Source organism: Pavona decussata, unplaced genomic scaffold, assembly GCF_977016875.1.
Source record: "Pavona decussata unplaced genomic scaffold, jaPavDecu1.1 SCAFFOLD_163, whole genome shotgun sequence".
Classification (NCBI taxonomy): domain Eukaryota; kingdom Metazoa; phylum Cnidaria; class Anthozoa; order Scleractinia; family Agariciidae; genus Pavona; species Pavona decussata.
Genome location: NW_028145574.1, coordinates 175,867 through 193,529, shown reverse-complemented (window position 1 = coordinate 193,529; position 17,663 = coordinate 175,867). Strand labels below are relative to the sequence as shown.

General features: G+C 36.3%; 1 protein-coding gene across 1 annotated transcript; it reads right to left on the bottom strand.

Moving 5' to 3' along the window:
* Positions 1 to 1,319: 1,319 nt before the first annotated feature.
* Positions 1,320 to 16,959, bottom strand: LOC146464464 (T-complex protein 1 subunit zeta-like). The gene is made up of 19 exons (XM_085129688.1): positions 16,799 to 16,959; positions 14,910 to 14,973; positions 13,656 to 13,706; positions 12,557 to 12,619; positions 11,831 to 11,851; positions 11,285 to 11,344; positions 10,532 to 10,645; positions 8,501 to 8,604; positions 7,981 to 8,091; positions 7,370 to 7,484; positions 6,413 to 6,457; positions 5,667 to 5,846; positions 5,492 to 5,558; positions 5,308 to 5,388; positions 3,836 to 3,936; positions 3,303 to 3,389; positions 2,652 to 2,773; positions 2,057 to 2,155; positions 1,320 to 1,469 (listed from the first exon to the last, which is right to left on the bottom strand). Exons 1-18 carry the CDS (start codon positions 16,933 to 16,935, stop codon positions 2,083 to 2,085), a joined length of 1,596 nt encoding a protein of 531 aa, XP_084985814.1. The 5' UTR covers positions 16,936 to 16,959; the 3' UTR covers positions 1,320 to 1,469; positions 2,057 to 2,082.
* Between the last annotated feature and the right edge of the window lie 704 nt (positions 16,960 to 17,663).

Here is a 17,663-nt window from a genome sequence, read left to right as displayed (position 1 = left end):
CTAAAAACAAAGGAAAGTAATGTACAGGGGAAATATGTACTCTTTGTTCCAAGAGTATGTTGACGAATTTCGTGCAAAAAGTTTATGGTTAGACACAAGAACAAATCAGTTTTTAAAAGCGTGCATCATAGCAAGGTCTGCCAGTTGTATTCCTATATACACTACTCAAAAAACCTGGAAAAAAACAAACCATCAAAAGAAAAGGGGCTGTGGGTATCCACAGTGTTATCCAAATTTTGTATTTTGCAAGGCTGCCTTTTCCCATTTATGTAACATTAGAAGAATAGGCCAATTCCGAGTTGCTTTGAACCTCATTATGAAAGCGAGGCTAATGCAAAGCTTTTCATTTGAAAATTAGTTTTGTTTGCATATAAATATAAACACATTTTCAAAATAAAAACTTTGCACTCAGCCTCGCTTTCAGAATGATGTTCAAAGCAACTCGGAATTGACCTATTAGGAAGTTTCTCAGTTTTGCTTGTACTCAGATTCTGGTGAATGCTTTTGTAACAAGTCGTTTGGACTACAATAACAGCCTCCTGTATGGCTTGCCTAGAAACAAGCTGCACAAGCTTCAATATACACAGAATGCAACTGCGATGGTAATCTACAATGTTGGACGGCTTTGGTCACATTACTCCCTCCTTCTTTAGTCTCTGCTGGTTACTGATTAGTTACAGAATCCAGTTTAAAATTCTCCTTTCTTTCTAAAAAGCTTTAAATGGACTTGCTCCTCTACATACTACAGAACTTGTAAAACTCAAAACTGCTTCTAGATAATGCTGTTTCTTCAGCATCCTAAAAATTTAAAAATAAATGCAGAACTTATATCTTCTTTGTACGACAAATTAGAGCTTATTCGGAGGATTTTGGTTTGTCACTTGCGCTTCTCTTGTACTAAGCCCTTCAAATGGGGATTTACATTATTGCAGAAAATTATCAAACTTAAGTTCATGTAATGTTTAAAAAACGAGCAACAGTGTTTTATTGGGATTTAAAACCACGAGGCGCATTTGACTGGTTTTTGACCCGATAAAATGTGCTGCGAGTTTTTTGAATGGCTTCAAAAACATTCATGGAAAAGCGTGTGTCAAGAGAGTTCATAACAATGTTGGTTTTGTGAATGTTGGAAATTAGCATACAAGAAAAACATTAAACACCACATACTAATAAGGAGGAGGTTTTATCAGGTTTTAAAACCACTGCACGTGATGTTTTATTGACCATTTGATAGGTCATTGAGCTCATGAATTATTAATGAGTTTTGAAAAAGGTATCAGAAAGTGATACACTATCAGTAGGCAACGAGGTACACAAACTTTCAACTGGGAACATTTTATTGAATTACAGCCTAGAGTTATCAATGCTTGCTAGCTTTACAAGGAAGCATTCGCTTGGCTTTCAGCTACTCTGCAGAGACATCATAGGAAGACAACATCACTCTTACACACACAGCTAAGGGAGCTACTCTGAGAAACAAAACAAAGAGAAGGATATCAAATGATGGTGAATCAAGAGGCCTATTGATAAGAAACAATACAGACGATACATGTTAACTTAGGAGAGCTTCACGAATCTAGCAACTGATCACAAAAAAAAAAAGAATTTATGTATTTATTTTGAATCGGTCAGACTTTCAATTTACATCAGATTCCCAAATTTTACATGAGAAGCTGGTGTGATAAGTTCATATCGTTTCTCTTGAAGCCATTTCTCCATAATTTCAGTTATTGAATTATCCTCCTAAAGACAGGTTATAACCTGTTTCAATGATGCATTGCTTGATATAGACCCTTTGCAAGGCATGCAGTTTAAGAAGAGTAAGGTTGTTCTAAAGAAAATGGCTACCATAAAGGTTACAGCAGTTTGTCTGAAACAAATAAATATAGCATGATGCCCAAGGTTAGGTAATGGAGATGAAAGAAGAACTGTTTTCTTTGTGTTGCTGATGAGTAAGTCAAGTACCTTGCATTGCTACAACCAGGATTGCCCCAGGGAGCCCGGATAATTAATTGGTTTATTAGGTAAATGATACCCCATAATGTTTATCTCATACCTTAGATGGCTGAAGTGTTTTTATTCTCATCCCTTGAGAGAGGACATACCTGCCCTCATAATTTCGTCCACTAATAGAAGATTGCTAGCAATAACAGTACTATAATGGGGGAAAAAAGTACAGATGAGGAATTAAGTCTAAATTGTAAAGAAAAATTTATCAGTAACTAACATAAACAATGACTATTTACTTGGAACAGATCTAAAATGCTCCCTCTTCAGGTAAAGATAGTTTATTTTTGTACATGTGTGTGTCATTTTTGTGTCTTTTTCCTGTAGTGTGATCCAAATTCAAAAAGAAGCTATTGAATACTACTCTCATGTACTGTTTATTTGGCAGTAAATCACACAGACTCTTTAGATGAACTCCCGATCAGTGACCATTCCAATCAAAGCTTTTCAGAAGTTCTTTATGTCAAGGCAATTTTTGTTTTTCAATATTCTATAATATTAATTTTACTATTATAATAGTTTCCCAACTATAAAATAGCAAAAACAAAAGATAAAATAAAATTCAATTCACTAAAAAAGTAAACAACAACATAGTTGCAGTAAACTGAGATAGCTGAATAAGATGATTTCTAAAGTGTGCTCACCATGACTGCAAGAGCTGTCTCTTGACTCGGTAGTTATCCCAGATGCCAGTATCTGCTGGCACTAATGCCTCTCCACTGGCCAGATCAATACCCACTGGTGTCTTACCATCTGCATACTCCTCCTTCAATAGCAGTCATTATAAATTGTTAGAGTCTTATTTCTCGTCTCACTGTAAAATTGTAGAACACCTCCCCACCAAAAATCTCTCAATTCACTGTCAGCTGAATGTTGGCCAAAAGTGGTCCTACAGTCAGTTGATACTTTGCCAATTGATTAACATTGGGTAACCAGTAATCAGTGTATGGATTCACTATATATTTTTTAAATAATTCCTTGGGCCCTCACAAGCCCCAGTATTCTGCATGATCAACACCGTGGAGAAAACCAAAAACTTGGGAAATAAGCAATCAGCTTTTAACTGCTACAATTATGGGGAAAAGTGTGGCTTATCAGTGCACCATCTTCAAATGGGTCCACAGATTCTCATACACAAGATTCCTTTCCAGTTTCTTCAACTAACATCACGACTTTGCCAGTGAAATCTTTGTCCCATCCTGACGTTTTGCTCCTGGGTCTCAGAGGCTGTATGGCTGGATCATTGCAACTCTGAAAGTGTTTATTTATTTATTTTTTTTAAGTGTTTTAATTACCTGAAGCTTAACAATTGTCTCCTGTGGATCATAGCCAGAGTTTTGAGCCAAAATCTTTGGAATAACAAGCAGTGCATCTGCAAAGGCCTTGAAAAAGAAAGAAATGGTTGTGAAAATGGTCTCTGCAAATCAATCAGACCATTTGAAATCTGCTTTAATAGAAAATGTAATTTTCAACTAGATAACAATAACAATTTACTGTTCTACCATGTCCCTTGTCCTTTAGGTCCATTTTCTTTATTCTAAACTAATTTTTGTGTATATTTCAAACAATATAAAGTATTAAAACAACATCACATGTACATCTAACTTCCTTAAGTTCAATTGACCTCTTGGCATCCATACAGGTTTGGCCCAGAAAACTTCAAACAACTTCTGCTTCCCTTCCTTAGATAAGGTACCACTGTGCTTCTAAGATACATTTATATTTGGTTTTGAGTATTGCAAGACAGCATAAAGTGAAATCCCAAAATCCAGTCATGTTTGTTCTGACCCCAACAAGGACATACAGTGTAACAAAGCTCCAAACCTACCTGAACCCCAAGCCGTGCCCTCCCCTTTACAGACTTTTTGAATTCTGTCAGAGCTGTATAAACTGCAACCTCAAATGCACCAGCACCAGGGATAACACTTCCTACAGGGAAGAAAGGAGAGCTGAGGTCATAAGGCTATGCGAATATATTGGCCAGGATGAATAAAAGGTTTATGATTTAATTAAATTTATTTGATATGCGTGTATAAGGAAAATAATAAGTGGGCAGTGGAGGCAGCATGGTTGAGTGTTCAGAGGTACAGACTCGTACTTCGGAGGTCCTGTGTTCAAGCCCCTCTCTGACCACTAGTTGGATTTGTTTATGGTAGCCCCCTATTTCAAATCCTCTGCCACTCTTGTAAATAACAACCTGGTAAGCCTCCCTGCCAGTTAGGATTTTTAAGATATTTATGTTTATTTTGCATTATTTCTTTCCATTATATATAGTGTCCGCAATTAGCACATCAGTGATAAATAAAATTGACTCTTAAGATAAAGTTATTATTATTATTATTATTATTATTATTATTATTATTATTATTATTATTATTATTATTATTATTATTATTATTATAATAAATGCAGTTAAAAACTTTCAAATGCCACTCATTGTGAAATGTGGTAGGGCACAATGCGTAGCCTACTTCATCTAAAATATATGCATATGTAGCTATAAAAGGAGTAATGAGGTAAAAATAAAAGTAAGAATATCAATATCTCTACAAAAATTAACAAAAAAATCACACAACAACAACAACAACAAAATCCCTGTGTTGTATAATTAGGTAAAGAAGCAATCAAGTTCATTGATTAAAAATTCAGTTCACAAATGTGAAAAGTCCAGTATTAAAAATATTAATCTTAAACTAAAAATATCTGAGAAAATACAATGATAATAGCGAGGCTACCAAGCCTAATATTATTATTATTATTATTATTATTATTATTATTATTATTATTAATAATATTAATATTATTATTATTATTATTATTATTATTATTATTATTATTATTATTATTATTGTTGTTGTTGTTGTTGTTATTATTATTAACTAAAGTGATTCTTATGTCAGTATTTCATAGTTAACATTATTTCTTTGATATTGGTAATGATTGATCTAATTGATATTGGTAATAATTGATCTGAAGCTGATAACATCTGAGAAGTTGATCATGTAAAGGCCTATAAATATATATTGTAAGATAGTTTAGTATTGAGTACTACACAAGGGATCACCCCAGAAGATATGTACTTTGATTAACTAGATGGAAAAGCTCACACATCAAAAACGTGGAGAAGAACAGTAAAAACCAAACTAAATAAGAAAAAGATAAAAAGCATTGACCAGCTACAGCTGATAGAACAGGCTGCCTGAGGACAGAAGGCACTTGAGAAACAATTATGCTTACAATGGTGATATATTAAGCACAACGTAAACAGTAATGTTCAACAGTTAGGTTATAGCTGCTTACCATCTTCAATAGCATTTTTTACTGCCCTCAAGCCATCATGTGCTGCATCCTTGATCTGTGTCAGTGTATGCTTATTTGGACCTGCAAAGGAGTGCATATCAGGCATTCAATTAAACCCTACAACTAACATGGAAAGTGATAAGAACATATGGAATTTATGCTCAATACTGTACCATCAACCCACCTTTAATGAGAATGGTAACAGAAAGAGGATTTTTCAGCTCTTCAATAAATGTGAATTTACTTTCTCCCTGAAATGAAAAAAAAAGCACTAAGAAAAGAAGGATAAAACTAACAGAAAAAAAAATCTTTATTTTCACAAGGCAAACAGACTGATACAATGATAGAAGCATTCTCACCAAGACATGTTCATAAACAAGTCCAGCATGCCCTAGACACTCAGATGTTAGGTCATCAAAGGAGTTCATTGCAGTGCCTCCACATGCTAGAGTCAGCCGCTCCATGTTCCTTCTTTTTGCTCGGCGAAGCCCAACAATACCTTCTTTTGCTAGCATGTCCAGTGACAAAGGATCAATTCCCTGTGACAATGTTTAATGGGATAAATAACCTTAAAAACGGCAACATGTACCGGTAAACTATTTTTAAAACAGTTAAAAGCAAAAAACAAAGGTCTATTGTGATAGTTCATTGAAACGTTTTTTGCAAACAGAGCTGTGAAACTCAGATGTCAAACAGAAGTGAAAAATTTTTATCAAGGGATAACTTTTATTCCAATCCCTTGATAAACAATGTTTTAATAGGAATTCAAAACTTTAAGTAATCAACCGTTCCCCAGAGCAGTTAAATCTAATTTGTGATCCTTTCGGGATATTAGTGCCCCCATTAGAAATACGCTTTTGCCATTGCAGTGTTGTCCTTCATTTCTTTGATGTTCACCTCAGCATTATCTGATAACCCAGAGCAAGCATGAGGAAACACAAACTTTCCAACAACTGTTACTTCTTCTGGGTTCACTTCAACCAAATCAACAATGTTAATCATGTATGTATGAAATAATTTCTCCATACAGAATTTTATCCTCAGACCACAACCCTAATGGAAAATAAATAGCAAATACAAACAGAGCATTAGACAATGAGCTAACCTTTTGGTTGACGACTACAAATCCTTTGTCAGTTCCTTCACAAACCTTATAAATCAAACATAAGAGTGACAGAGATATTATATTGTAGACAAGGCAACGTTGTTGCACAGGTTTGAACAAGGTGGGCAAACAGATGTAGCATGTTTGATGCAACACGTGGACTCAAGAGTCTCGGACCAGTCTACCCAGAATCCACAGAAAACAAACCAGCACCATGTAAGTTTGCCCAAAAATGGTGCAAGACTGATTGACCTACATGTCAGACCATCTTCTCACTTTTCCTGGTATTACAGTTTCACTTACTCCTTTGCCCTTCCTCTTTCTATTTGAAGAGAGATCACATGTGTTTAAAGCTTTTGTCCTTGAGAGATTCAAAACTTTGTTTATTTTCCATACAGTAGCTTGAACACTCATACAAAGCAAAATATAAACAATAAATCCTTGTCATGCATACAGATACCGACAAAGTCAGCTTAGTGGGCATGGGTGCGTTCAACAATGTTTAGCATGGTGTCTAAACAAATGCAACATTGTTGTTCACACCTGAGAAAAAAAAGAATTTTGGACAATGTTGAAGGCGATGTTTGATGAAAATCAAACTTTGCTCAACATCATCCAACACCATGCATCATAATTTGTGCAACATGGTGGTCAAAAGAGTCCAACATGTTGGATTCAACAATGTTGGACTACCGGTATGTCGAATCTGTTTGGCCAAGCCTTAGGATGAACAATTATAATAATTAGCATTCCACTGTTGTTTGGTACAAATACAATGCACAGTATCTTTCCAAAGCAGTTGCATGAACACCAGAAAGTGTGTAGTAGATGAACAAAGCCAAGTGCACATGCATATAGTGTATGTACCACATTCATGACCATGTCACTGGTTAATGAAAAGTTACTTCGTGCAGCTATTTTGACATCCTGAATTTATCAGTAGTGCAATCTTCTCACCTTCCTCTTCAGGTCAATAACTTTTTGTACTCTGTCATCTGTAAACTTTCTCTCGGCAGCAACAAGCTTTTCCCTTTCCTCGGCACTTTTGTAGAAGAACCCAGAATTGACCTCACTGGAAAGCAAGTACGTTTCCTTGTAAGCCACTAAGCTCTTAATCTCAGGTTAATTATTAATAAGTAGACTACAGTACAAGTATAGCAAGGCTGTTGCCTAAGAAAAATTTCAAGGAACCCTACACTGTTTCAGCTGTTACTACATTGTTCACAGTGGAAGTGTACATCTCAAGTTAGTTTACATGCAGTGTACTCAAATAATCAGAAACAAATGATCCAAAACATATAGGAAATCCCAGCTGGAAGGAGGCAGACCAGCTAACTAGACGTAGTTTCACTTACCCCAAAACTTGCACTTTTTACAGAGATAAATGTATGGTAGCCTGATGATGTAAGGTACTAGGGTATTTACCCCTCCAATGGTTATTTTCAAATTTCATAAACAAATATATACCATTGATACACTTCAGCACTAAGAAAATTTGATAAATTATGCTTTTTATATTTATTTTTACTATTTTATTATGGCTTATTGTTTTATGATACATGGCTAACCTCTTTTCATATTCCATTGACACATTACAGGTTAGGATATAGGCATCTGTGACTTTCTTTGACATATCTGGATGCCGTGCTCCATGATCCATGACAAGCCCTTTGACTAAGCTGTAGATAAAGACATTTACAGTTAGATACAAACTACAGCTCATCATATGGCCCTGTTTGCGGATTTGTGTGTGTATAATTTTGCCTACTGTTCTACTAAATGGGCAGCAGTTCTTATTTTGAGCCACAATTTCAGCCAAAAGGTACTGCTTTGTTTGAAGTAAGCCAGACACAACACATGCTTTAATTGTTTGAAAACCATTCACCATGACTCTGCAAAGACAAACACAAACAATATTTTCAATGATAGTTGTTTTCATAAGAGATAGAGAAAATCCCCTCCTTGTTTGCTTGAGGTATGGTAACAATCACAAACGTTTGAGGGTATGCAGGCAGATTTGACTCCCTAGGAAACACAAAAAATATTTTCCTTGAGAAACCTAAATTTCATTTGAGACTAATTGCTTACGATGTATCTGTTCCAGATTTGTGCATCATTTCCATGATTTCCACCATATGAAGGTCAATAGGCTTGTCTGGTTGTTGAATGGCTAACACAGCATCTACAACAACCTTTTAATAACCAAAACAGAAATATTAACTACAGTACAAAGAAAACTAAATACAGCTATTTCGACAAAGGTTGTCCCAGAAAAGCGTAAAAGCGTACGCGAGAATGCTGAAAGATAGTCTGGGAAATACTCAATAAATTTCAATTAAACCTCAGAATCCACATTGCCCGCCATCTTAAGTCTTTGCTGCACGGTCGAGGTATAGTGGATTCTGAGCTTTTATTGAACTTTTTCGGGTATTTCGCAGACTACCTTTCGGCATTGTCACTTACGCTTTTATGCCTTTTTTTTTGGACAACCTTTGTCGAAGAAGCTGTATAATTGTAACTGTTTGCTTCCATTTAAGTAACCTGTCACTACCTCCTAATGAAAGTTAATTTTGTCTAACTAAAAATTTGGGAAAATGTATTAAAATTGCTGTTTGATCAGATTTCATCTTTTAAGTTATTTTAACCCATTGACTCCTACACTGGCCAAAACAGGCTGCAAAATAATCACCATTCCTAATAGTCAATGTCTAAGCCAGTCCTTGAATAGAAAGTAATGTCTGTTTCTTCAATCACGTTACAAATCTTGATATCTTGGATTTGGTCTAGAGATCCATCCAAACCTAGTGCCAACGTGTGGTCTTTGAGCATTGGGATGTGAGAGGCCCTGGGAGCAGGAACATGTGGTGTAGACGTTTTTGCAGACGTGTTTTTGAGTTTGAGGTCTGGCTGGCATCCTTGCAGGAGAAAGCTGAGGGGCTGAATACTTGGCAGGTGTCTTGGCTGAAGACTGGTTTGCAATTGAAGACTAAAGGGGGAGCTTTCTGATTGGTTGCTACAGGAGGAACAGGAGCAGGAACAGGTTCTGGAACAACCAGAAGATGTCTGTCTACGGGTTCTAAAGTACTCATTTCCTTCAACGTTCACAATGTACGCTGTAGGACCATGGCTTTACAGCGAGTCATTTTACAATGCCAACTTTCTCATAACCTTTGTCGATCTGAAGTCTCACAACCTGTTGTGGATTGAGAGACTGAAAGGGTTTGGCCCCACAATCGTAAAAGGACTTTTGCTGCATATACTTCAACTTCAGCTGCGAGGAAACATGTTTGTTGCTGAGGGCCCTGGGAGCAATGACCTTCTTAGCAACTCGAAGAAGAGACCTGGTGTGGCGGGACATCAAATGCTACACAGAAGAACCAACAACTTGATCTCTTGGAACGTTTCCAAGATTAAGAAGGCCAAGCGTAGGATCTGAACCATCCTACTTGCATTTGTCAAGCAGGTCTTGGCTTGTTTGCCTGAATTCTTGACCAAGCATCATGAAGGGTCAATTCACAATATCCCTTGCTCTTCTCTTGGTAGCATCTGCTCCTAGATGCCCCAAGATGCCCTTTGTGGAGTTGCTGGATGTATTCTCTGCACAAGGTCTGTGGAACCACAACTGGGCACTGAGGGGTGGTGTTACTATGGACTGGATACTGAGGGGCAGTTTATGGACTGGGCACTGAGGGGTGGTCTACGGACTGAATACTTAGGAGTAGTCTATGGCCTTGGTATTGAGGGGTGGCAAATGGATTGGATTCTGAGTTGTCATCTATGGACTGGGCACTGAGGGGTGGTCTATGGACTGGATACTTAGGGGTGGTCTATGAACTGGGCATAGCCCATTCCAATGGGGATCAATGCAAAGAAAATTGCAATGCATGCAAGTGATAATTAGGTGGGGAGACTTGGGAGAGAAGGCAAGAGAATTCCTGTGCACTGGGCTCTGAGGGTGGTCTATGTGCATCACCTGTAACATTAATTAGCTACCTTGGCTTCAAATACTCCAACGAGAAAGTGTGATTTAGCATTTACTTGGAACCCATCACGCTTACAAATTTTGTTTGCTTCAGCTGTTACAGATGGAAAAGTTAAAAAAAAAGATTTCTTTAATACCTCTGTCAAAAGGTCTGCCAGTTCAGGGTGCAATTTTGTCCTAAGTGACGTTCTTGCTACATTTATAAGTGTATCTCTGTCCATTTTCTTTTGAACCTTTATTTCCTCTAAAACCTTCAAGAAAAAATTATAACATTTAATGTCAGTAACAAAAGAGCAAAGCATCTTGATTTTCACAAAGTCAAGATTTTCAAATGGAACAACTTTGACCAGTTGGTGTAATGTTTGCTATTCTACATTATGTAAAAACAAAAGGCATAAGGGTATATCATGGACTGTATCATTTGTATAAAAAAGGAGTCATTTCTTTAGAATTCACAAGCATGACTACTGTTTCCCTTCATTCAAGTCTTTCTAACCAGGGGATCAGGAAAATCAGAAATGATATTGTCACAAATATATAGTTTACAAAATTGTTTTGGTTTATTTTAGCCCCAAAGACTTGCAGTAAGAGTTGATCGGAAATGTACTGGGGAAACAGCAACTGAGAGATCAATAAAATTATTACAACTGTGTGCGAGGGCCTCCTATATGAATGTCAATTAATGGGAAAACTGTAAGGAAGGCACTCACAACTGGAAGACTATGAAACACAGCTGGGACACTATAGAGACAGAGTGTAGTGGACAGCAGTGGTGATCCTTTGTTGCTTCCCCGCATGCCATAGGGCATTCTAAGGAACACTGAGTGACTCACTGGATTGGAAATTACCATAATGTTACCATTACATTAAAGTAACACTGCCTATAGTACCTCTAACGCTTTTTTCTTTGCCACTTCAAATCCTTCTGTAATTAGCCGAGGATGCAATCCCTACAACAAAAGCGTGCCAGCTGTGGTAAGTATATATGCTATAATGAAAAGAATGAAACTTAATCTGAAGATACAGAGGAGCTTTAACTTTTAAAAGTTACGGGAACAAAAACTTTTGAAAATGACTGAACTCTTCGTGTCTCAGAAAAAAGATTAGAAAATGAGTAGGAGTATTGTAAAGGCTTGGTTTGCAGACACACATCATACATGTGCAACTTTACAGATTTTGAATTCTTATAACAGACATTTTTTGATGACTATAACACCTTGCCCATTGCTCCTTAGCCTGGTGCTTTCGCTAAACATCTTTTTCTGACCAGTCAATAGATTGCCCATATGCTACTGCTACCACCAGCCAATATCATTATAATGGAAAATCTGCCAGTTGAACCAATCAGTGGGTTATAAAATTTATGACCCACTGATGGTTCACTGATTGGTTCACAACTCCTAACAGCACTACTTTAAAATTACTAATATGCATACCTCTGATATGTACAGATCAGCCTAGGCATAAAAAAAAAAAATTCATTTGTTACACTAGAAATTAAAGCACTTTAAGAGGTTTTACAGTACATAATGCAAAAAAATTAGCAGAGTATGACTCGACCCTAATAACAACCTCCATCGTGTTATTGAATCGCCTATCTTAACATTCCACATTAAGTAACAAACTGTTTGGCTTTTGTTGAAACAGCATCTCCTGTTTTGTTCTACATTAAAATAACCTAAACTTTACTAACTTGAAAGCTCTCATCTGACTACATCAATCACATAGGTTTTGTTCAATTTTTATATCTTTGATGTATTTTTAACAAAATTAAATACAGCCTAGTCAAACTTGACAGAATACCATTGTTCACCACTGTTTTGCTTAGTTCAAACTTAAGAAAAGCTGATTTTTTTAATCAATCAGTGTTTTGCTGTGATCTAACCACACCCTCAAATTGTGATTCAAGCAAGATAAAATGTGGCACATACAGTAAGCAGTATTGTAAGTTCAAGCAAAACTCAACTACTTCAATGAATGTTTCACTGGATGACTAAATTTGAAGTCAAGTTTACTATTCTGTGGTACTATTAATTTCATCTCAACACACAGAGGATGTGTTATACACTAAAACTGAAACCACTTGATAAAGTCCAGGCAACTGTGAAGCCTAGGCTCAACAATACAACTATACAAGATACTAAGAGGTTCACCTTACTCACCTGCTTTAATAGTTCTCCTATAATCAGTACATTCGAAGTTGTCCCATCTCCAGTAATATCATCCTTGGTAACAAACAAAAACAGCTTAGATATATGCATTAAAGTTAAACATGATTAAAGGGAACCTCCACTCCGAAAACAAATGGATGGTAAATTGTTGAAAATAGTGTACAAATTCTAAATTTTAGTTTAAGAAGTAGAAATAACATTCAAGTGTGCTTAAAATTAGATATGATTGTCGCCTATTTTTACTTTTAAATTTCCCGAGCACGGCCATCTTGGATTTCATGACGTAATAACGTTGCTCTATTGTTTCACACAAAAGAACTTCTGACAGAATGAAAACAAACAGCAAGCAACAATGACAAGCCATCACTAAAAACCCCTGAGGGTACAATAATACTCATAGTCTATATTTGTTGACACATTTCAGTTTTCTAGTTTGGTTGGTGAGGAGCTATTCGACTGTCACCAACAGTCACCAACAGTCAAAATTACATCGGGCAGTCTAACAAAAATAATGTGGGATTTAAAGGGGAAGTATCATGGGGTTTTTGATATCTTTTGTTAAAAATGATGAAATAAGACCTTCAATCACCTGCCAAATAATTCTAGAATGAGGAGAGGAACGAAATCAACTCAATTCTTGAAAGAAACAACTTGAGATCTGTTCTAGCGCATTTTGGATACAAAAATGCAAGAACTTGAAAAACATTAGCCTAATATTTTTCAAGTTTCAATCCAAACCGGCCAACCCTGTCTCTGGCCAGAGGCACTAATCGACAGTTTTATTGCACTGGGGTGACAATTTTTAACAAACTTGACAATTACTTCATTGTTTATGCTGACAGTCAAACATTTTTGGGTTTGAAATGACAGCAAATTTTTGTGATACTTCCCCTTTAAGTTTAGTTATCGACAGATCTATCCTGTACAGATATTGGTACATGTAGAAGTGTTTTTTCAGTTTTTCTTTTCCGGCTTTTGACAATAACTATTTCCCCCAAGCAGGTAGCTACTGTTAATTGATAGCAATTTATAACAGATGATAACCAAAGATAATCTCCTTTATATATTAGCATACTGTAGATAGTCTCACCTGTGCTGTAGCCACTCTTGCTATTAAGGAAGCTGTTGGATGTTGGATTTGCTGACAATAAGGAACAAAAAAGTCTTTTACATAAAATAACTTGTAACTGTACGGTCGGGAGGTGTAATTTACAATTTTTTTCTGTTTCAACAATTATTTCAGTAAAGAAACACTTGTTCACACAAAACAGTAGTGACAACAACCTTTGCAACAGCTTCAAAAAAAGCTCATTTCCACACAGAATGTCAACAAGTTCATTCAATTAAGAAAAAGCTAGTTTTAACAAAAACAAACCACCATACTACAAAGAAACAACTTTTTCGTTTAACATTGCCTTGAACTCTCCAATAACTCCACTGTTTAATCTGTTGAGTACTTCTTAAAAGTTATGCTTTGGATTTACCACCTCAAAAAGGTTTGTTTTCTTTCTAAAAACAGCATATTACATTCAGACTTGAAAATTTACGAATATGGCTACCATTCAGACTGACTGATTGAATCTTTCACTGCACAAAATCCTTCCTATAGGCCCCACTAGGCCAGGACCTATAAATATACCTTCAGATAATGGTTCTGATTGGGCCGTGTTTGCTACAGACAATATTATTGGAACAATAGAAGACAAAAATATCCCTTACAGGGAGAAGAGAGTTTAAGCCAGGTTTAGTGACTCAGGTTTAATTAATTTATTCATTACAATTTTTGATTACGATGAAGAGAAAAACGATCACGACGCAAAAAAAAGATAGGCGGCTGAAATCTTGACGCAGTCTGCCCCAAGGCATCCCGCGTAATAAAGTTTGCATTCAAGCCAGTCCTATATGAAGTATAAAGTTTACATTGAAACCCGTCTTATATGACTCATATAAGACTGGCTTAAATGTAAACTTTATACTTCATTTAAAGACTATCGTACGTCAAATTGCCCATCACAGTAATAACTGGTTCATCGCATTCAAGAGTTAAAAATGTTGTTGGAGGTGAAATCATTGATAACGAAAGAGTTACTCACTCTGAATGACAATACAACAAAAAAATCACTGCTGGGTTGGAATCAAAAAACACAAACCCTTGTAAAAAAAATTTCAAGGATTAACCACCCCACCCCCACCAATGACCCCTCACAGATTGTCTGATTTGGCCTAAAATTAAACTGAAGATTGAAGAACATCAAAAAGGTCATGGAATTATGTTGCACCTCAAAGGAGTATGAAAACCTTGGGGTGATATTTCAATATGGCTTTAGGCATAACCTTTGCTCACCATTTCATGGAGTAGTACATTTCCATCCTTGGTTAATTTTATGTCCCCTGCCCCTGACACCAACCTAACACAGCAAGAAACATGTCAAAGTACATCATTTCATTTTCCAATACTTGCCTACTCCACCATTATTACATGTAAGGACAGGAAAAAAAACCAAAGAGAACAGCTTATTACCCTGCTTTTTCCCATATGATTATGGTATCTCTAAAAAATTACACTGTAGTCTAAGGGGGGGGAACACTGGTATATAGATATCAGTGACTGGGAGGTGCAAAGGCATTTTCAGACTTGAAAGTAACGATTTGAGGACTATTTGGGAGTTGAAATTGTGAAGCAAATTATTTTGGGGAGAAAAAATTAATATTGTGACAGAAGTGTGATAAATGTATACTCAATAATTGGATACATGATATTTCTCACAATCTATTATGTTCTTTCTTTTTCCTTTAATTTTTTTTTTGCGCAGAAACAAAGGTACTTTTTGTGTTATGTTCTGAGCATTTGAACTTTTTGGGGTCTAAACAGTTGGTCTCATTCATATGTCCTTGTTACTAACATACCTGAGAACCCAGTCTCTGGGACTTAAGTGTCCCTGTTGGACTGGTTAATGCTGCTTACCATTGGTAAAATGAAGTGGAATACTAAATGCCTCATTCCTTAGTTTTATAAATAACACTTATAGACATTTTACTTATTCTTAATACACTTTTCCTTACCACTGAGGGACTCAGGAAAATACTACTACAGGATGCATTCCATTAATTATTTTGCATCTTTGGGGATTTTAAAGCATCAGGAAGGCAGGACGCAGGGGTAACAAAATCACTGGACAACTCCTGCACATTAGCATTATTTTAAAAAGAGGCTAATGTCATCTACTGATGACCAATGCTCTGTTTAAGTAAGCTATTTTAGTATGCGAGGTCCAAAAGGGTATGGTTTTTGAGCTGTTTTGGGTGAAGAAATAATGATTTTGGCCTGAAAGTTGAAAAATGGGTATGGATTGTACAGAAACGGGTATGGATTCTAAAGATCAAGTTTTAAAGTGGTATGAATTTTAGATGCCAGGTCTGAAAAAGAGTACCAGAAAATGACATATTGGAGAACTATAAAGTCTGAATGTACACACCTCCACCAAAACTTTAAAATCACCTCACAAGTCAAACAATAGCACAGAGAAGTGCTACTTCTCAGTCTATACAATGAAAGACCTTTCTATGAATCTGCCATCTTATTACGGTCTCTTCACTGAATGTTTGTTAAAACTGTGTCTTCAGTGGCACATTTGTCTTCAGTGATGAACTCATCACTGAAACAAGACAATTTTTTTGCACTTTCATTTGCAGACTTTCAGCCATACACATCACCAAATGCCATCCTGTGAACTACTGTACAAACCCAAAATTGACAATTTTCCCACTACATTACATTACATTGCTATAACTGACTGATGAGTTAAAAGCCACGACACACCCAAAAAATGATCTGGGTTTTTGAAAGAGTTCAAGACTTAAAAATATTTAATCTTTCGAGAGGGCCAAGAGCAAGTGATTATTCATCAAGGAAGATTCATTATGGCTACAAGCACAAGTAAGGAATGAAATTCAACACTAAGCTTAATCAACTCGGGGATTGTACGTATACGGTTTGATTCTGGATCGCAGAACGCTTCTTTAGGTACAGTGTCACATCCGACCGAAGGATATTTAGAATGGCCTTACTGACAGTATCAATAACTACATAGATAATAATATATAAAACCATTTCTACAGAAACCATACTTTAAAAACAACGAAACCTTGTAATATTTGGGCTGTACGGCAATGGCTTCTGTTACACAAGCACGTGCTACTTAGTTCTGGACAGGTAAGGAACTTTGCACTTACATTTTCATGGTGCCCTTCGGACCTAAATTTGTTTTAAGAACATCTTGAAGTCCTCTTGCTGCTGTAATGTTTAAGTGCAAAGCAGCAGCAGATCTCGCCACTTCTGCCTTCGGATTAAGTGCCTTCACAGCCGCCATGTTGAATTGTCAAATGTACGAAACTTCAAACTTCGAGTTTCCATTCCTCCACGGTCAAGCAGATTGGATCACGTGATACGTTTTGGAGTTGGGTGGGGGGGGGGGGTCTATTTTTACTTGGCGCAGACGAAATTCACTGTGAAAATTGCGCGGTAAATTGAGTTTGTTGACGTGATCGAAGGTCCAGCCTTCTTATCTAACACCAGTTTTGGTTCTTGAGATTAAAACTTGCGCGAATATCGGATAGAAGTCTTACTCTAACCGTTTGCAATTTAACAGAAAAAATATATAGGGGCATTTTTAAGATATCTCGATTTATGCAAAGTAGGAACTCTTTCAAGTGCGCTTTATTTTAACTGTTTTCAAACATAAATATCTTAAAATTATCAATTACGTCTTCCCCTAGTCTATCCACCTTCAAAAGAAATCTTCTTGATTTCCTCAGTTAATTGCATGAAACGTCCGACTCTGTTAAGTCTTTATAGTCTTACCACCGTATGTTAAAAAATCTCAATACAATGTCTTTACTGGTCTTAAAGTCCTAACATATCTCCGAGGAGACCTCTCAGTATAAGCCCGGGGGTTTCTTGAGGTCTCCTCGCCACTTCTTACTTCTTCTTTTACTATTATTATTTACTCTAAACTTATGTACAATCCTAGTCTATTATTCATTGTAACTTTCTATGTTTGCATGTCGTGGTGAATAAATAAAAATAAAATAAATCAAA

Bases quoted from the DNA above. Each gene is read 5' to 3' on its own strand.
- LOC146464464 (XM_085129688.1), bottom strand. From the start codon at position 16,935: ATGGCGGCTGTGAAGGCACTTAATCCGAAGGCAGAAGTGGCGAGATCT. The intron at 13,707-14,909 runs GTGAGCAAAGGT...CCTTATTGTCAG, and splicing joins ATGTACTACTCCATGAAATG to CAAATCCAACATCCAACAGC. The intron at 6,458-7,369 runs GTGAGAAGATTG...TTGATTTATAAG, and splicing joins TTATTGACCTGAAGAGGAAG to GTTTGTGAAGGAACTGACAA.